Below are 21319 nucleotides of genomic sequence, written 5' to 3'. Positions count from 1 at the left end.
AAAAATATAGTTTGTACAACATAAAATCACATGATCAATTATATTAAATGAACACTAATCATTCAATGTAAATATGATCTCATAAGTACAATCAAATAAGCTTCAAGTCAACTTACAGTTCAGCAAGCTTCCTTTTTGTAGCTTGAAGACAGTTACATGATGGGCTTTCTATATGTTTTAGTATATTTTTTTCCAACAGATATGTGAAGAGTTGAGTAAAACACTGTAACCAATGGTAGATGATAGAAGCAAATATTGTAGTAGAAGTTTAATACTAAATTTGCTCAAAAGTACAGGAGAAATAGAGAAATGGAGAAGAAGCACATAAAAGGTCAAGATGGTGATACTGTGCAGGGATGATACTGTACAGCAGAGATCATGAGGGCAGGGCGCCTGTATCATGGATCTTTGGGGTTTTCCATGGCCTTGCAGGTGTCTTTGCAACCTCTTAGCCGGTCTTAGCCGGTTTTAGCCGGTGTTGTTTGTGACCTTACATAACCCTGTGTGTCCTTATATAACCTTACTGTATTCAATCCATGTTTGAGTGTCTGTTATAGTCATGAAAGATTGAATGGTCTTATAATCACACTATGATTTACTATGCTTTAATGAATGCTGGTTTGGGATGATTCAATATACTTTACTATGTTTTAATGTACTCTCAAAGTGCACTTAAAGATAATGTGATTGTGTGACATGTCTTTATACTTTATATGCAACTATGGCAATAAATTGTAATTTGGTAATGTTTTTAAAAAATAGAGCCCATGACAATCAGAAGCTAATGGTGTAATTTCAAAAGAATAGAAAGAAAATAAAAAAGAGCATCCTCAAGATGCACCTTTAATGTGTCAGTACAGGTCTGAGAAAGATAGGGAAAGCCCAGGCTGAACAGCGGCCAAAAGATAACATAATGGTGTAAAAAATAGAAGAATCCTAGAATAAGAGAAGATGCCCCAAGGGCGGGGTAGACCTTGAGCTGAACTGTATAAAAGACGGAGCACTGACCATTGTAAGTTGGAACTTCTTCAGAGTTGCACTCTGTGTGTCTCTGGGTGTTTTTTCCCCTTTGTTGCCTGCAATAAAGTATTTTTGCTTCTCGGACCCTGACTCCTGCAGCTCCTTTTTGAGCACTTTTCTCGGACAGCTGAATTTGACTTTTCTGGCCTGTTGTGGATTGTACATTCGGCCTTCACATTCCACGACAATGTCAAACCAGGAGCTCCCCCAGACCCTTTTCAGAGGGGTGGTCCACCTGGCTTGCTTGGGGGGCACCAGTGGGAGGCTAGTAGTTGTATCAGAGTGGCCATGGCCATGGCCTCTTGGCAGCGCCACTGGTCAAGCCCTGATGAAGGCCACACTACCCAGACTCTTTCAATGTCAGTGTAACACCTGTCAGCCCCGATTCTGAACTGTATGTCAAAGCTGGTAACAGCAAAACTAGTACATTTCGGATGCTGTACCTCATGAGGCCTTGACCTTATGCGAGTCAAGTTTCCATCTAAATGTAGTGCAAATTTTAACTGATGTCAAAACAATCAGAACAAGCAAATGCAAATTAACGCATATTTTCATCTAGTATGGTTAATATTAGGAGTTGGCTTCATCCAGACAAACAGTTGGTGGTGCTGATTCTCAAATCTTGTGCCATTAAATCACTGCAGACAAAGAGGGTGCAGCAAGATGGTATAAATTAGAGAGTGCTAGTCAAACCTTAAAACCATGAAAAAAAAAAAAAAAAAAAAAAAACCTCAGGCTGTTGAAGGCATCATCAGTTCATGTTAACGATTTGCATCGTTCTGGGTGAAATCGTAAGTTTGTGATAATGAACACAGAAACAGAGGCCACCATCATGTTTGCACACCAGAACCACTGCCACTGCACAGGGACTGTGAGAGGACTAAATAATGTCATTTGCTAACATTTGTTTTAGATGACCTAAAAGCAATGGAGGTGGACACAACAGGGTGGCAGCTTCACTGTTTTGACATCCCTGTATCAATCTGGTGCAAAGTCTGAGTTCTCTTAAGGTCATTCTCAGTGGAAATAAATACCACTATATGTTTTGTAACACACCACAGATGTCTGCAAAGTCAGATGTTGCACAACCTTTCTCATTTAACCTTAAATGTGCTACAAGCTTGTTAACAGTCTGTCGGACACTGGGGTCACTGCCCCCATCTATTGCATCCAAATGCTTTGCCTTGCTACCTACCTATATATATATATGTGTAAGATGACAACTTTCAACTGCACTTTATCCTATGTAGTTTCCAAATATAAAGAAGACATAACAACACACATATTAACATCGGAAACAATAGTACACACATATAATATTTCCTAGAATCACATAAAGAAATGTCACACCTGAAACTGAAACCCTCTCAAGACAGATATGAAGAAAAAAAATCTGAGTCATTTTCAGTGTTTGTGTGTGTATTTATAAATCATCAATACTGACAGGCATGTTGATTGATCCATTATGAAGCCTATCTATCTATCTAGACCCTTGCATGCATAATGTTCGACTAAAGACTGGCCATGCTATCTAAGCTTTTATTTTGACTTTTTTTTTACATTTCACTTCCGTTTCCTGTCTGTCCCAGATGAGAAATGACAACAGGAATTTGCAGAAATCAAAATCGGTCAGTTTTATTAATTTTTGTTTTATTAACACGTGACTTCCGTCTTTGGTTTTAAATTAAATAAGGAGTTGGCTGAGCGTACCTGGACCTCTTCATCCTTCAATCGAAAAGCGACAACTGCCCCAAATGAATGACGGACAGTCAGCTGATTCCTGGCCCCTGCAGTAACGTGTGATCTAACTCAGCATCGAAGGAACTAAGCATGTCCCAAAATGTCAAACTGTCCCTTTAAGGCCTGTTCTCCAACTTCTCTTTTAATAAGCACCCCAATTTTGAGAGGTACGGTGTAAAAGGAAAAAGTTGTGGTGACTGCTGCCTGTATATTGTTCACTGGGAACTGGGACTGATAACAAGTCCCTGCCCATGTGAAGGTTTGTCCTCAGCTCTTTTATGCTGTTATAACAGGCTGTATAACCTCAAGTTCAGGGCCACTTGTTGTCCCCCTTGTCATCTGTCTTAACTCATCTCTCGCGTTTTCATTCTCATCTCTGCACCAACAATGGCCACAGCTGGAAAGGTAAGTCATTCAACACGTGGACACTCATATTTATGTGTTCTTTTACAGACACACACACACACACACACACAAAATAAGCGTACTATACACCACCACTGAAGTACCAAAAAGCAATGAAATTGTATCTCGTGACTAAAAGGTTCATAATAATCCATTTAATACACTGCAGTGCGGGTTACAGCTCATTGTTCAGTTCACGGAACATTGTGTGAAGGGCGGGGGGGACGTTCCCTGAACGTTTCATAACGCTCCGTGAACGTTGCCCGAACCGGAAATGTTTGGCTGGATTGCTCCTAATGACACTGTTTATACAAGCTCATGCCTTAAAATAGAAAACCCATACAGCTTTGACGGTGACAAATGTCCTCATCAGCTCAGCATTCATTCCTCGCCTTCATTTACCAGCTGTCTGTCGCGGTGTCAACAGGGCCATCTGCCCGCAGCGAGCGTCCCTTCCCGTCGGCGCTTCAGCTTTGCCTCGTTTTCCTCGGCTTCAGCGAGCAATCAACAGCGCTGAACTACTACTGCAAACATCGTCGCGTTGTTTTCCACTCATCTTATCAATTCATACTGAGAGCAAAACAGGCAAATAAATAGTAATGGTATTAAAGATTAAGTGGTCTGAAGTTACTGAAATGATAATCTGATAGCGTCATTGTTTTCACACATTATACTGAAAACACAGGGCCAGCTGTTAACTGTTCATTGCAACAACAACAAAAAAGTCTTTGTCTCAGTTTATATTATCCCTCAAAACCACATCTCAATGATTAATTTGTGTCCACTGAATTTAAAGTGCGTTTAAAGTTAGCACCCAAGTTTAATGGGGTTATAGACTATCATTTTGTTTTTAAAATAATATAAATCTTGATTAAGATGGGACGGGATATGTCACTGTGCAGCTCACTTGCATCTTTATATCCTAAAATCAACTGTATATCTTATATCTGTTTTCATCAGTTACCATAACTATCTATAAGGATTACAGTAACTTTATGTTCGGTTTAAATCTATCTTACATATCTCTCAAAGGATGTAAACTTCACGCCTTTCTGGTGTCAGTACTTAAAATTGTCCAAAACGCTGGGATTGAAACATGATTATAGACAGGATGTTAAATAGTCACTAAAGTGGACAAACACCTCACTACAGTCAAATGTATGATTTTCTCTTCTCTCTCTGAGGTTCCTCCTCATGGAACTGGTACAAGCTGGCCTAAAGATGGAGCTCACACCAAAACAGTGACGTCACAGTTACCCACAGCCACCCTGTGGTGAGCTAACATATCTTATCACATATAAACAAAGCATTATGATAAGACGACTTCTTTGTTCAGCTCCTGCGTCCTGTAAAAGCTACAGTCGGTGGTTTGATGTAACACACAACACAAGCTCTGTGCTTACCCATATACATTAAAAACCAGCAGCCACAAAGCTTTTCCTGCATACATTTGTCTGATAGCCTTTGTGGAAGTGTGTCCCAGTTCCATACAATATGCTAACTCTAAAGAAAAAAAAACCCCTCTGATCTTGAGAGTGCAAGAAACAAGAAATGAATGTATTTGGTGTGTACAGGAAGTCTCTGGTAGCACACGACACAGGACCCGTCAGCCTGAACAGCCGGTCAGCATCAAAGGAATCAACCTAGAAAACTTGGAATCATTTTCTGAATGAGGTGCGTTGTGTGTCTCATCTTCCATCCTCACTGACTTCATGGTGTGCTGGAGTCTCCTACAGAATCCAGCGCAGCATCAGTACATTTAAGGGATGACCCAGCACCTGTCCACCCCAAGAGAGACAGATCTTACTCTCTGCTGGCCAGTCTACACCAGTCTTCCTTTCAACTGAATTAAACAGAGCAAAGCAAAATCAATCATAAAAACACATTTACCGTCTGTAACCAATGCTGTGTAACAGGTTGGTTTTGGTTTGTGAGGGAAACAAGGAAATAGTTTGTTGAAATGCAGAGACATGCAGTGAAGCCGAGTGAAGTCCTGTGAAGTGATGTAAAGTCCTTTCCTCCAGCTGTTCTGTGGACACACAGGACAGGGAGTGCAGCATCTGCTCTGACCACTGTTGTTCATGGCGGTCCAGCACTGTTTGTCAGGTTGTTATCTGTACACAGCAATAGTCATCCTGCACCAGTGACTGTGTGTTTTTCACATGTACCAGGCAAGTTAAACATGATGGTCTGTTTATCATTATGAGGTCAATGCAGTGCAACAATATCATTTAATGAATAAAAACTGAAGAACAACACGATTCAAATTTGCACAAAACCACAATGCATGTTGGTATATGTCCGTTAAAGAAGGGATGTGCGGTTATATGTAACTGTGCAATGACTCTAATCAGTTTTACATTTTGAGGCGATACAGTTTTTGAATTGACTTAGAAAAACAGCATTTGTATTGGTTTGGTACTCTGAATCAGCGAGAAAACCGAGTTGAGTATTAGTGTCATAATGGGTGAGCTTGTAGGACCCAAAAGCACAATGGTAACAAAAACAGGAGGCGAGACCAAGTACCACATTAGACAGCTGACAATCTGGCAAAGACTGGAGTGAAGGACCACAGTTTATATACTGTCAGCATTGATTGCTTGATGCTGTAAGCGTAATTTTTACAGTCCGGTACATTAGCTTGCTAAAATATAGGGAATGGGAATGTGATGTCATCAGTAGCAAATCTGCAATTTTTTGAGGATACCAACCATCAGTTGTACACCGGCACCTCACATCTAGCAAGGTAACTTACCCTGCACTCATGTTATGTTGTAATAATCAGAAAAATGAGTTTCTGACTGGGAAAACTGATGTGAACACCCCCTCAAGTTAGAACAACAACTTGGAAAGTCGGCAAAAATTTTAGTATACAACTTGCTGACTTTAACGTCATTTATGGAGAAATGTGGTAGACAAAAGTCAACAAGTGGTTGATTGTAAGACACCTTTTATTTATTCATGTATTACAAGCCAATTTTGGAGTGTGGCACTGTCCAAATCTCCGATGGAGTTTTGCCAGATGATGTTAATGGGATATCCACAGCAACATGCTGGAGGCACCAACAAAACTGGAGAGCGATGTGCCTTGCACTCCTATGGCCCCTCCTATGTTAATTAGTTCATTACTTCTCAGTCCAGTGGTGGCAAGTTCATCAATCCACCACTCACATTATCATATCCTGTTTTGACTTAGCGCATAGTTTGAAACTATCCAGTCAACTTGGCACTGCCTTCCCAGTGTGTCCCCAGCAGTGGTCCACAGTAGTATTTGTCATACCTCGTGCTGGGTAATTTCATGTGGTGTCACTGCCCTCCAGGTCATCAAGTGCAAGGCAGCAGTGGCCTGGGAGCCCAACAAGCCTTTGGTGATTGAGGAGATTGAAGTAGCCCCACCACAGGCCAAGGAGGTCCGCATCAAGGTGAGAGACATCCATCAAGGTATTGATATTAACATGAAATAAAAGTGTCAGAGTAATTTGGAAGTGTTGATACTACTGAGCCCACTGAGAGTGAACACTCATAATAAGCCTTAATTTTAGTCATCTTTGTGCTTTCACTGTTTGGTTACTCTCTTCGGTGCAGATTGTGGCGACTGGAGTGTGCCATACGGACCTGTACCACCTTTTGGAGATTAAGCAAAAAGATTGCTTCCCAGTAGTCCTTGGCCACGAGGCAGCTGGAATCGTAGAGAGCGTTGGTCCTGGAGTCACTGAAATTCAGCCAGGTCAGTTTTGGGTTGCACTCAGATTTATTCAAACAAATTACATGCTTGACTAAAAATTTGTTAGTTTAAGCCTGACACTTTGAAAAGTCACTGACCCAGTGGTAAAAACCTCTAAAGGTCACTGTTGACACATATGGCATTAATTTTGATGTCAACGGAAATGTAAAAAATGTTATTTATGGAACTGTATGAGGTAAGTAGACCAAGACCTATTTGTGCTATTTTGCCAATATTTTTATGCCTCTGCACCAACAACAGCTGAGCTCGAGGCATTATGTTTTTGGGTTGTCTATCTGTACATTCCACTCTCGTAAGTGTGATATGCCATCTTGACTGATTTTCTTCAAATTTGGCACCAACGTTCACTTGGACTCAAGGATGAACTGATTAGATTTTGGTCATCATAGGTCAAGGTGACTGGGACTTCAACTTGTGACTTGACGGGTTGGCAGAGGTACACAGCCGCAAACAGTAATTCTGTTTTTTTTTTTCCAGGAGACAAAGTCATCCCTTTGTTCATTGGCCAGTGCAGAGAATGTCGCTTCTGTAAGAGCCCAAAGACCAACCAGTGTGTGGACGCATGGTGAGCTCAATAGGCACTCATCTCCTGCCATCCACTCCAGTTTCACTTCATTACCAAATTTTATTTAATTAAATTTAGTAAATTTAGATGTTGTCTGGTGATAAAAGAGGACAGATACTTCAGATCTTTGTACTTACATATATATAATTGTACTTTATCTATCTATCTATCTATCTATCTATCTCTCTATCTCTCTCTCTCTATATATATATACACACACACACACACACACACACACACACATATAGTATTAACATTAACGGAGCACTCATATTTTGTTTCAGGAAAGGCACTGGACGTCACGATGTGACGGCACCACCAGACTCCAGGTTAACCTGTAAGGGCAAGACATTGTTGCAGCTTGCGGGAACCGGCACCTTTTCTGAGTACACTGTGGTTGGTGAGATTGCTGTGGCTAAGATCGACCCTGCTGCTCCTCTGGACAAAGTCTGTCTCCTGGGCTGCGGGGTCTGCACAGGATATGGAGCAGCAGTTAATACTGCTAAGGTGTGTTTATTTGACTCTTGCAAATAGCTTCATTTTTCAACATTATCATTAAATTGAAGCAATGGAATGAGACATTTTCTGTAAAATGGCAATACATTTGACACTTTTTATGACATAAAAATTACAAAAATTCGTAATGGAATGAGTAACCATCCATTCCAAGACACAAAAATCTTTCCATTGATAATTTTGTATAGAGCATTACAAAGTCCAAACGAAAGTGCCACATTGACCAAAGTCTGTTGTTCTTTAGGTGGAACCAGGCTCCACATGTGCTGTGTTTGGCCTGGGAGCTGTTGGCTTGGCCGCAGTCATGGGTTGCAAGGCTGCAGGAGCCAAGAAGATTATCGCTGTTGACATCAATCCAGACAAGTTTGAGAAGGCCAAGGTGTTTGGTGCGACTGACTTCGTGAACCCCAAGGATCACAATAAACCCATCAGCCAAGTGCTGTCTGAGATGACTGACGGAGGAGTGGACTTTTCCCTGGAATGTGTCGGAAATGTGGAAGTCATGGTAAGATGATTTGATTTCATCTGCTTCAGGAATATCATGAAGACGTGTCACTTAGCCGTTACAATGACAACCTTTATGCCGATCAGACTCAACTGAGCTCGCTTGCTCTTTTTTCCAGCAGTAGTTATTGGAGAGCTGTCAATAATAAAGTTACCCAGCCCACATTTCCTCAACTGGTCCACAGATTTAAACCTGCAACCTTCTGGTTACAAACCCACTGATTTTGTGCTGTTTCTCCACCTAGCGCTCTGCCTTAGAGTCTTGTGTGCAAGGTTGGGGTGTCAGTGTGATTGTGGGCTGGACAGAGTTGCAGGATATTTCTGCCCAACCCGTTCAGCTCATCGCTGGACGCACATGGAAGGGCTCTGCATTTGGAGGTGAGACAAATGTGACCATAACTAAATGGTTGGAGGCTTGTGTTCTGTAATTTCTCAGTTATTTGTATTCTGTATGACTGAATGCTCTTATTCTGATTGTTTTGTGACTAAGGCTTTAAGGGTAGAGATGCAGTGCCTCAGATGGTTAAAGCTTACCTGGACAAGAAGCTGAAGCTGGATGAGTTCATTACTCATACCATGACTTTGGACCAAGTCAATGATGCCATTGAACTGATGAAGCATGGGAAATGGTAGGTTTACTCTCCTAAATACTTTCTAAACCATTCATGACTCAACAACAACACAGATAAATAAATAGGTGCAGGTCTGCTCACTTCTCAAATATTTCTCTTTCACAGCATCCGGCCGGTCCTGAATGTTTCTCCACAATGAGACCACTGTGATGCAGTCGATGACCCCAAAGTAATTCAGTAATTTACCAGACCACAGAAAAAGGAGATCAAACAAATTCTACACAATATACGTGTTTGATCTTGAGCAATCAACACTTCAGAATTATCTACAGTGTTCACTAAAAGTTAAACACGGGAAGTGTTCATAGGGCAAAATAAATTGTCTGAACAGATGGCCTCTCTGGTTTCCTTGTTTGTGTTGTGGTTTTATTGTGTTGTGTGTCATAGAAATAGCATTTACATTATAGGTTTAGTCCAAGAATTCCGTAAGTCGTAACTATTGTGCAGTGACAGAAAACCTTTTGAAAGAATATCACAATTGTTTGGTACCGAGGGTCATTTCATTTTCATTCATTTTCATTTTTCAAAGCCAAAAACATGAGCAGAACTGTAAGAAATCCCCCTTACATTAGCTTTCCTGCGTAACTAGCTTACAAGCAAAAAAGTAGCAATAATCAGTAGTGTAGTGCAGGGTATACACAGGTATACAGCGTATAACCACTTATTTTTCAGCCAGCATTGCGTATACCCACTTACAAATCCCCTCTGATGTGCACCATTTAGTAGTGTGCTGCAATTATTTTTTCCTCTGATGGAAAAGGCATGACCCACCTTACTCTGCCTATGATTGACTACTACTCATTGTTACCTTCGTTAGTTGGTTTGGTGGGTAAGAATATCAGGGTAAGCCAATCAGAGGCAGAGAAGGAAAATAATTGTCGCCTGAGGTCTACCTGCTTGCCCTGTTGGGTAATAAGGTCAATAATTAAACTGATGACAGAAAGAAGGAAATGAAGGAAATATGAAGCGAACAACTCAAACAACAATCTGCTTTCAGAAGAAACGACGTCGCGATGCTGTCAGTGCTACTAGCCAGCAGCTTATCGAACGATGGTGATGCTAACATTACGTTGCTGCTAGACAGCAGCTCAGCTCACAATAGCTCAGTTCCCGCTCCCACTCACTGATCTGCTGCTGTTAAATGACAATGTGCAAATACTACTGGCACATTTTTGTGTGAACTAAATATGCAAAAGTAGTCTTATATGTCAGTGTTAATAACACAGGGCGTTTATCCTTTGCTGGATAGGTCACTTTAAAAAAAATGGGGCATAAATTAAGAGTATACCCATTTCTTCAAGCACCATTACACCACTGGCTATAATTAATACTTTTGTATTAGTAATGGATCACATGATTACTTGTATATAAAATAGATCATTAGTAGTAATGAGCTACGAAGAATTATAACCCAACTTTGCCATTCCTCTCAGCTCTATGGAGCATTTCGGGGCTTTTACCTCGCTGATTAGTGCAGCTTTTCTGTTGTCATTTACCCTCTTTTACCCGGAATTCTCGGACTAAACATATTCCACTTCTCTGGCTGACAAACGCTGTCATCAAGTTGTAAACAGGCTTTCTTATAATCTATAATCTGCCTGACTCAGTGACAAGAAGGTTACGTGCAGTAAACATTCATGTTTACTCATTGTCAAAAAAGACAGAATGTCAAAGCCAGACGAAAAAACTGAATAGAGTAAACAATAAATTACTGTGACTTGGCTGCAGTAAGTCTGCCTGTAAAAAGACAGTGAAAAATGATGAGTCATAACCAACCTTCCATTGCAACATGGTCAGATTCCAAGGTCCAACGTTTATTTAGTTTTCACTCGATCACACAGAGTTGCAAACTACTATTTGTATTATTTGAAGTGGAAATAGTTAACCTGTCTCTGTCCAAAGGGAACAAAATCCACCTAACTGACACCTCTACAGTTTACTGATTCATAGGCCATATCTTGTTGAATCTCTACAAAAACTGAAGCATATATGCAACAATTTGCCATTTTAATGACTGGTAATGTGCTGAACAGAGCACGGCAAACTGTTTCCAGTATTTATTCATAAAATATTTTGCTGTAAAAAAAGATTTACATTCAGTTGTGGTGATTGCTGTTTTTTTAATGTGCAAGGGTCACATATCTTTCACCTAGATTTTTAGTCACTGGGAATTGCTAACAAGTTCCTGCCCATCTGAACGTCTGCCAGAATGTATTATAGTGCTCTAACATATAAACCCCAAATTCATGATCACTTGTTGTCCCTTCTGCACTCCTGTCCTGCAGCTGCAGTCCTGATATAACTCCTCTCTCGCTTTTTTATTCTCATCTTTGCAGCAAACATGGCCACAGCTGGTAAGGTAAGTATTAATCAGTGTGTGGGCACTCATATTTATATGATCTTTTTATGTTGACAGACTGAAAATTAATGTCTTATAAATGATAATGAAACAAAACATCAAAACACAATGAAACAGAATCTTATTAAAACAATTTACATGAATATTCATTTGGATGTGCTTCTATATTGGATTCAGTTAACACTTGTGCATGCAAGGATTATTCAGTGGCTGGAGTGTGGATGACCTATTCCCACTGTAAATCACCCATGATATAAGAACTACAGCAGTCCAAAGCAGTTCTGATTTGTCTGTTACTGCACAGTTTATTCTGAATATCAAATTCTCCCATACTAATGAGAGTTACTAATGTGCTAATAATGTTACTTTCTGTCAGATTAGAATTGTTTAAAAACTTGAAGAGAACCTTTGAGAACTGCATCCAAAATAATAGTGTGTTCTATAGGTTTGACTGGTACCTTCAACTCTTCAAGAAATTTGAATGTGACAGTAACAAACCATTTGGTTTACAAATTGACCAACCAACAAAACTCCATTGTCAAACCATGAGCAATAAAACAGTGATTCAAGATATCACTGTTTTATTGCTCATGCTCAAATCATCATATTATCCCAACTTTTATTACTTTTTGATAGGCATACCTCTGGGTATGAGCGGCAAAAACAAAAGAAGAAAAGATTATTTTTCCCCTGCCATGTATCACAGTAACATCCAAACTTGGTATGATTTGTTGTGTAAATATTTACTGAAGACTGGTATAACCAATGGCATTTGAATAAAACCAAACTTAGCTAGCTAGCTAGCTGTCTCCTAATTTCTGTTCATATATCTGTCTCTCTGTCCACTCTGGGTCACTGAAATATATTGTAATAAATTTGAGTCATACTTTGAAGTTAATCAAATAAGGGTCAGACCAACAACAAAGCTCCCCTAGCTGGGACCAAAGTCAAGTACTCCCTAGCTTGTCTCCTGTCCCCATGCAAATAAAATGCACAAATACACTGCACATCTGTACATATAAATTACAATATACTGTATCATAAACTTGCATGGTGTCACTGCCTGCCAGGTCATCAAGTGCAAGGCAGCAGTGGCCTGGGAGCCCAACAAGCCTTTGGTGATTGAGGAGATTGAGGTAGCCCCACCACAGGCCGACGAAGTCCGCATCAAGGTATTGATATTAACAGAAAATAAAAGTGTCAGAGTAATTTGGAAGTGTTGATACTACTGAGCCCACTGAGAGTGAACACTCATCATAAGCTTGTCCCTTTAGTCATCTTTGTGCTTTCACTGTTTGGTTACTCTCTTCGGTGCAGATTGTGGCAACTGGAGTGTGCCATTCGGACCTGTACCTCCTTTTGGAGAGTATGCAAAAAGATTGCTTCCCAGCAGTCCTTGGCCACGAGGCAGCTGGGATTGTAGAGAGTGTTGGGCCTGGAGTCACGGAAGTTCAGCCAGGTCAGTATATATACACACATACATATACTGTATATATGTCTGTGTGCTTATTTTGTGCATTCTTTCCAACAATGAGATGACAAGATTGATTTGTCTCATGTCTGTGTGGAGGGGAGTATGGAGGAACTGGGATGTGATTCGCTTTGCTAAACTTGGCATAAAGACAGGAAACTTTCATTCAAACATGGGACAAAATTTAGTATTCTCACAGTAATGACCTGTTCAGAATTTAGTCAGTTCAAACGCACCATTTGAAGTAGCAGTTTGCCCTTTGGCACTGCAACGCGCATTCTCAAAATCCACTATCAGTTTGCCCTGTTGACCTATCAGTAAACTCAACTAAAAATGAAAACGAAGGAGCACCAGAGTGAGCAAAGCCATGCTGAAATTACCAACAACGATCAGACATGGGATAGGTTCCAGTCAAGCAGCAATCTCAGAGGCTGAAAAATAAAGTGCCATAAAGTGCAGTGCAGTTCCTCAAATTACCATTTGAGGGTCTATACTGCAATGTGTCGTACAGGTTATAGATGGTGTTCCAGCTGCTCGGCATTTTGCCTGCCGCACCTCCTCCGGTGCACTGCAGGGTCAGCTGCAGGGTCATCAGCTGGTGCCTACTGTCACTGATGTTTTGCCCCCTAGCCAGTAAATCTCTGGGTGGGGGGCAGTGGTTGTTTAGGGACAGCTCCCTGCCACTCCCTGCAGCTGACCTTATTGGGGTGTCTGGCCCCATAAATTGTCCCACAACCAGTAGCTAGCTCCCTGATGGCCCTCTGCAGACTTGTGCCTGTCGTTCCAGCAGCACGGGGAAGTCGGATCGCTGACCTTCCCACAAAGCCCCTGCACCCAACTTCCAGCCTGCCCCTCTGCACTCTGCAGCCAGAGTTGTGTACTTGAGCCACTTGAACTCGTGCACAGCTGGTATTCCCTCCTCCTAGGGAACAGTCATCTCAATGATGAGGACCTTCTTGGCAGTTGTGGACCACATCACGATGTCTGGTGTTAGGGTTCTCTGCATGATCTCTGTTGGGAAGACCAACTGCCCCTTTCCACTGATCTCTCCTTGTCTGATGAAGGGAATGCTTGGTGGTTGGCTGCCTGAGGAGTTGTTTGCAGCTCCCCTGCACCTCTCCAACATCTCCACCAGCTTCCTCAGGACCTGGTTGTGCAGCCATGACAAGCGCCCCTGAGCCAGTGCAACTTCACATGATGACAGGATGTGCTGGAGGCCTGCCTTGGTTTTCCCACACAGGGGGCACCTGTCTTTGCTCCCAAACCACTGAGAGAGGTTTTGCAGACAAGGAAGGGTATCATATGCTGCACTCACTGGGAAACTGAGGGATGCTTGCAGGGGTCGCCAAATGTCCTCCCAGGTTATGACCCTGTAGATAGTGTCCTCCCATCGGGTCCATGCTCTCTGTTTGCTGTGGGACGCAGCCTTGACGAGGTAGCGCTCTTGCTCATGAGACTTCCTCCATGACCATGGTCTTCCTTTGCTTCTTGGAGGCTTTGAACCATAACTTGACTGGATCTCCCCGGCCCAGCCCTGCCCTGCCTGGCTTTCCTGGACTCTACCCAGGACCTCTTAATGCTGCAGCTTGCTGATGGCTTGGTCCACCTCTGCCTGGGCCCTCCACTTACGCCCTGTGCGGACATCCACTGCTGCACTGCTTGTTGACTGTTCAATGGATCCCTTCAGCTCGAAGACAAGACGCACCTTCTCCTGCTTGTACCTAAGATTTATATACTTGAGCGGAAGCTGCAGTGTGTTCTTGCCAAAGAGTCCTGGGTCTGAGAAGCAGCAAGGGAGGCCTAACCACGTCCTGACGTAGGTGTTGTTGCTGCCATTCAACCTACTGGCCATGGTTGATTGAATTTCAGGAAGCTAGCTGGCAATGCATACTGCAAATTGGCTTTCATAATAGTTTGCAGAAACTATTAAATTTATCCATTTTGCTGTATGTTTTCCAGTTTCCAGTTTTGGAAAGTGGAAGTTAACAATAACACAGCTATTGACAAACCACCACTACTGTGTAGCATCCTCTTGTGCTCTCAATAAGACAAATTAGAAATGTCGATTTTCTGCAGGATGAGCATTTACCTCATGGTAAATGGCCTAGATTTCATTTCTGACTGTCACATGGCATTATTGTTTTTGTCTTTCAGGAGACAAAGTTATCCCATTACTCATGCCCCAGTGTAGAGAATGCCGCTTCTGTAAGAGCCCAAAGACCAACCAGTGTGCACGGTGAGCTCAATAAGTACTCGTCTCCTGCCATCTACTCTATTTTCTCTTCATCCCCAACTTTTCCTCGTTCATTGTCATCTGATGATACCAGAGGACAGATACTTCAGATCTTTGTACTTAAATTGCAAGCACTGAGTGAACCTGTTAACAGGACTAAAGTGCAGCACTCATATTTTGTTTCAGGGGGCCCACTATGCAGAAAGACATGATGATACCACCAACCACCAGGTTTACCTGTAAGGGCAAGAATTTGATGCCACTCTTTGCAGCTGGTACCTTCTCTGAGTACATTGTGATGAACCAGATCGGTGTGGCTAAGATCGACCCTGCTGCTCCTCTGGACAAAGTCTGTCTCCTGGGCTGTGGGGTCTGCACAGGATATGGAGCAGCAGTTAATACTGCGAAGGTGTGTTTATTTGATTGTTGCAAATAGATTCACTATTCTTCATCATTATTATTAAATTGAAGAAGGAAATGAGACATTTTTGCCAATATTATTGACACTTTTTATGACATTAAAGACTTAAATTTCCTTATTGGAAAGAGTAACCATTCATTCTGAGACACAAAAATCTTTCCATTGATTTTTACTGTATAGAGCACTACAAAGTCCAAACTAAAGTGCCACATTGACCAAGTCTGTTTTCTTTAGGTGGAACCAGGCTCCACATGTGCTGTGTTTGGCCTGGGAGCTGTGGGCTTGGCCGCAGTCATGGGCTGCAAGGCTGCAGGAGCCAAGAAGATTATCGCTGTTGACATCAATCCAGATAAGTTTGAGAAGGCCAAGGTGTTTGGTGCGACTGACTTTGTGAACCCCAAGGATCACAATAAACCCATCAGCCAAGTGCTGTCTGAGATGACTGACGGAGGAGTGGACTTCTCTCTGGAATGTGTTGGAAATGTGGAAGTCATGGTAAGATGATTTGATTTCATCTGCTTCAAGAATATAATGAAGATGTGTCACCTAACCATTACAATGGGAACCTTTATTCCAATCAGAGTCAACTGAGCTCACTTGCTCTTATTCAAGCAAGCAGTAATTATTGAAGAGCTGAGTTTCATTTATTTAAATCTGGATTCTTCTGGTTACAAGCTTTGTGCTGTTTCATTTATTTAAATCTGGATTCTTCTGGTTACAAACTTTGTGCTGTTTCTCCATCTAGCGCAGTGCCTTGGAGTCTTGTGTGCAAGGTTGGGGTGTCAGTGTGATTGTTGGCTTTACAGACTTGCAGGATGTTTCTGTCCGACCCATTCAGCTCATCACCGGACGCACATGGAAGGGCTCCTCAATTGGAGGTGAGACAAATGTGACCATAACTAAATGGCTGGGGGCTTGTGTTCTGTGATTTCATAGCTATTTGTATGCTGGAAAAGACTGAATGCTCTTATTCTGATTAATTTGTGACTAAGACTTTAAGGGTAAAGATGGTGTGCCTCAGATGGTTAAAGCTTACCTGGACAAGAAGGTGAAGCTGGATGAGTTCATCACTCATACCATGACTTTGGACCAGGTCAATGATGCCATTGAACTGATGAAGCACGGAAAATGGTAGGTTTCCTTTTCTAAATACAATCTGAACCATTCATGACTCAACAACAACACAGATAAATGAATAGGTGCAGATCTGCTCACTTCTCAGTTACTTTGTTTCACAGCATCCGGACGGTCCTGAATGTTTCTCCACAATGAGACCACTGTGATGCAGTCGATGACCCCAAGGCAGTAATTTACCACTCTCTCACAGTTATATTCATACAAATAATACAATGCACAGAATAAGGAGATTCATCAAATAATACACAATATACATGTTTGACCTGTTCACTAAAAGTTAAACACGGGAAGTGTTCATAGAGCAAAATAAATTGTCTGAACAGATGGCCTCTCTGGTTTCCTTGTTTGTGTTGTGGTTTTATTGTATTGTGGGTCATAGAAACAGCATTTACGTGTCTACAGCATTGTCTGTCATGTCTCTGAATGCTCCGTGAAACTGCATTCACATAATTTTAGCTCAGGTTTACTCAAACCTGCTTCATTACATCAATGTTTGCTTAACTTGGTAGAAAGTGTAATTATTCTGCCTGAATGAGATGCCGGTTTTGTCACTGAGCAGTGCTTCTGTCTGGTTTTAAGAAATATATATTGCAGTTAAACAGGAGACACACTAAATGAAATTATATGAAACCATATAACTACATAATCACAGCTAATGTTGAAAGGAGAGCTCATGATTGCTCTGTTTTTTGGATCCACTTTTTCTAAAATCATTATCGTTGTCTTGGGAAGACAATAACTAATTCAGCAGATTTGAACACACTGGATTTACGGTGGTTGCTTTTATTCAGCCTTGCACACTTAGTACCAGCCTCCCAAAAAGAATAACACAGGCTGTCGTAGCTATAATATGACAATTGTTTATGTCATCTCTTTCTACTTCATTTGACAGAAGTAGCAACGCAACCTCACATTTTTAATTTCTACAGGTAAATTTGTCCACTGACAGAATCGCATCTGTGTTTGTTTTGCTGTAATCATGTATTCATCATCAAATTGAAATAGCATCCATAATAGTCGATAGATGGTCAATAACAATCATTGAACACATTTTTTTTCACAACCCCTGCGATGTGTATTCCTACTTTCTGCAGAACACTTGTGACTTGTTGCATGTGGAATCTCAAGTTTTTTTCATTTCAAAAGCGCCTATGGAAGCCGAAAAAACAAGGACGTTGACGTCGCTCAGATTGGCATCACCGGGGCCCCACCCTGGAGCCAGGCCTGGGGTTGGGGCTCACAGGCGAGCTCCTGGTGGCCGGGTCTTTGCCCACTGTACCCAGCGGGGCACAGCCCGAAGGAGCGACGTGGGCCTGCTTTCCCGTAGGCCCACCACCCGCAGGAAGGACCAGAAGGGGCCGGTGCTTTGCGTTATGGGTGGCAGTCGTGGGCGGGGGCCCCGACGACCCAAAACCTAGACAAGGACTCTGGCTCATTTGATAAAACAACAGAACATTTTCCTCTATGAATTGTTTTACTGTTATTTATAACTGCAGTTATTTTATTGTTTGAGTCATTGTGATTTTCTATAAATCGTGCACTATTAGGCACAGAAAACTGCCCACCTCTGGACTTTCAAAATGTGAATAAAATTAAAAAGGAGACAGTATCTTTATATGACAACTTAAGATGTGTGGTGGTTTGGGAAATTTCTATTATTTTCTTGTGTACTGTGGAGAGGTGTGGGGCTTGGTTCCTGTGTGTCCTTTCTTGGCAGAGGCTTGATGTGGTTCTCCAGGTGGCTTGGGAGCTGGCTCCCACACAGCTGAGACTCATCACAATCAAGCACAGCATAAAGACTGGACTGCAGAGGACTTGTTGCCAGATTGTTTCTGCTGCTTAGCGGTACAGTTGGCCGCTTCACAAGTGCCACCTATGAGCAGAAGTTTACATTTAGTCCACAACCAGTCACCACGTAGTTTCATCTGTGCCTCCACCGCCACGTGCCCTCAACGCTGTACTCACACCACACAAGCTCTGTGCTCTGCACCTCAGTGCCCCACCTACTATTACCAGTGTCACAGGGTGTGTGTGTGTGTGTGTGTGTGTGTGTGTGTGCGCGTGTGTGCATGCCGGTGGCTGGGTTGCGGGTCTGCTCCTGTTACCAAGGGCACCGATTGAATTGCTGTGATTAGCTACACCTGTCCACAAAAACGGCAGCGACTGTGATTGGTGCACGGGGGGTGGTTAGTTTCTCCCTTAAAAGACACAGGTGTGTTGCATTGGGGAAGGAAGTCAGACCACAGGGCGATAGGCAGCCGCGGAGTCAAGAAGGAGCGCACCGGGGCGAGAGAAACGGAGCTGAACGGTGGCAGCGGGAGGCCATAGTGACGACACACCGCAGGTAGAGGGACCAGCGCGTGGTGGACCCGAAAGATCCGTGCGGCAGGACCCGAAAGAGGAACCGGCGAGCGAGAGAGGGAGAGAGAGAGAGAGGAGGCGCCGTAAGCTAAGTAACCTCTCTTTATCTTCATGACGTCAGGGGCGCGCTGATTCCCACAACCTATACAAGGGGGACATTCATAGTTGTGTCTTCCTTCCCCCCTCCCTTTATCATAATTTATTTAATTAATCTGTATTTATTAGTTTGGTTGGTGTGGATATTTATCCAAGAGTGTTTTCTTGTTTGTTTGGAATTTCTTTTGATGCTTGTGTTGGAGGGGGAAGAGACACTATGACTGTACCCCTGTTCATGGGATGGACCTGCTGTACAGGGGTTATCAGACTCTGAAGTAATTCAGCCCTTTTTCACATAGGCTCCTCGCTGCCATACCTGTGGATGCAGCCACAAGGCTAGCTGTCTTGCAAGACGAGGCCCCCCAGGACCCTGAACTCCTAGCGGCCGGTGAACTGTGGGCTTTTCGGGAGGCTCTAGCCCTGGACTATTTTAACAATTTTTTTTATGTGTTTTAAATTAAATAATTGTTCCTACTAAGGCTTCCTCTGTGTGCTGATTAGCAGATTGCTCCCCAGTAGAGCTGTAAAGAAAACCATTAGGGGTTTCAACCCCGTTACACCAGGACTCCCAGCAACGAGTTTCCAGCATACCTGGAGTCTCCCTTCATTATCAACTCAGTAAATTCCTATTTTACCCTTGCCCCCTGTCCACGTGTCTGCTATTGGGTACAAATCCTGCCTAAACATAACAGGACTCTCAGCCTCTATGAACCAAACTGTCCTGGTGGGGTGAGTCCACAACTTTTTGAGACAATAAAAATAGCCAATATGATTAGCTATGACTGCTACAGGACCTGAACCAACTCCTAACACACCCAATAATGTACAATATGATAATCAATCCTCCCAAAGACTTGTTTAAATCTCTACCCTGGGCACACTGCACAACCACCAGTTTGGAAAATAGGCTTTTTGAGACAATTGCTGCACCAAGCATGCTGGTCAAATTTGCGGCTGACTTGATCCTGATTTGCTGTGTCGTCACATACATGTGGGCAACATTGATCTCACCATCGAGGCAGCTGTACTTTTTGAACCAGCGTCTCAATTGAGCAATTACATTTTTTCTGTGTCATGGTAAAATTTACTCCTAGTCTCATGTGCAGTGTTGCAGGTCTCTGTTTTCATTTACTGCTACTCACTGCTCTAACCAGAGTTGTTCTTTTCAAATTTCCTGACTCAGTGGCAAGAAGGTTTTGTGCAGTAAAAGTTCATATGTGCTCATTGTCAAAAAGACAGCATGTCAAAACCAGACAAGCAAACTGAATAGAGTAAACAATGAATTACTGGGAGTTGGCTGTAGTAAGTCTGCCTCTAATCAGACAGAAAAAATGATGAGTCATAACCAACCACCTTCCATTGCAACATGGTCAGATTTCAAGTTTCTTTTCAAAGTTCAAGGTTCATTTAGTTTTCACTCTACAACACAGGGTTGCACCACAAAATGCCAGTTGTACCCCCTTTATGCTACACCAAAAAAAACTATGGAATACACAGAATGAGTTTAAAAAGCTGCTCTGTGGTCTGGTGGTAGGACAGCAAATACTCCTGTATCGCTTGGCAGAGAGCAGCAGGGTGAACATGCTGTTGTCTTTTCCTATCCTTTGGGCACTACACAGGCAACTCAGCTCACCGATGTCATTGATGCTCTGTAGGTGGGGAGTAATGTTGTTCTGGATGGTTTTAGCTGAGGAGCACTCCTGTCCTGGGCTGTACACAAGTCATGCAAATTTGCAATGTTTCTAGTCAGAATGCTTTTAAGGGGCCTCAGTGCACGAAAGATTTTAAGTATTGCAGTATCCATCTCTTGCCACTATTAACTTTTGGGTCACTGTGCCAACCAATGTAAAGTTTAACTTTCCTGTAAGTCTTGTTATGACATTTTCACTCTCATCATTACCAAACTGTGTTAAAGGAAGAGTTTTGGGAAATTTGTTTTGCTGTAAAAAGAGATTTACATTCAGTTGCGGTCATTGCTGTTTTTTTAATGTGCAAGGGTCACATATCTTTCACTTAGATATGAGTCACTGGGAATTGATAACAAGTCCCTGCCCATCTGAACGTCTGCCAAAATGTATTATAGTGCTCTAACATATAAACCTCAAGTTCATGAT

At 42.3% G+C, this 21319-nt stretch overlaps 2 protein-coding genes across 2 annotated transcripts; both read left to right on the top strand.

Annotated features, from left to right (window-relative positions):
• The first annotated feature begins 3124 nt into the window (after positions 1-3124).
• Positions 3125-9431, top strand: LOC143331629 (alcohol dehydrogenase 1-like). The gene is made up of 9 exons (XM_076748705.1): positions 3125-3165; positions 6486-6587; positions 6751-6892; positions 7388-7475; positions 7760-7982; positions 8236-8496; positions 8741-8873; positions 8986-9124; positions 9233-9431. The coding sequence occupies exons 1-9, from the start codon at positions 3148-3150 to the stop codon at positions 9264-9266; spliced, it is 1140 nt and encodes a 379-aa protein (XP_076604820.1). The 5' UTR covers positions 3125-3147; the 3' UTR covers positions 9267-9431.
• Positions 9432-11456: 2025 nt separating this feature from the next.
• Positions 11457-16883, top strand: LOC143331649 (alcohol dehydrogenase 1-like). Its single transcript, XM_076748737.1, has 9 exons — positions 11457-11486; positions 12557-12658; positions 12804-12945; positions 15112-15193; positions 15377-15599; positions 15846-16106; positions 16357-16489; positions 16604-16742; positions 16850-16883. The coding sequence occupies exons 1-9, from the start codon at positions 11469-11471 to the stop codon at positions 16881-16883; spliced, it is 1134 nt and encodes a 377-aa protein (XP_076604852.1). The 5' UTR covers positions 11457-11468.
• The last annotated feature ends 4436 nt before the right edge of the window (positions 16884-21319 follow it).

Source organism: Chaetodon auriga, chromosome 14 (assembly GCF_051107435.1).
Source record: "Chaetodon auriga isolate fChaAug3 chromosome 14, fChaAug3.hap1, whole genome shotgun sequence".
Taxonomy (NCBI): Eukaryota; Metazoa; Chordata; class Actinopteri; order Chaetodontiformes; family Chaetodontidae; genus Chaetodon; species Chaetodon auriga.
This window is presented reverse-complemented; position numbering and strand designations above follow the sequence as displayed.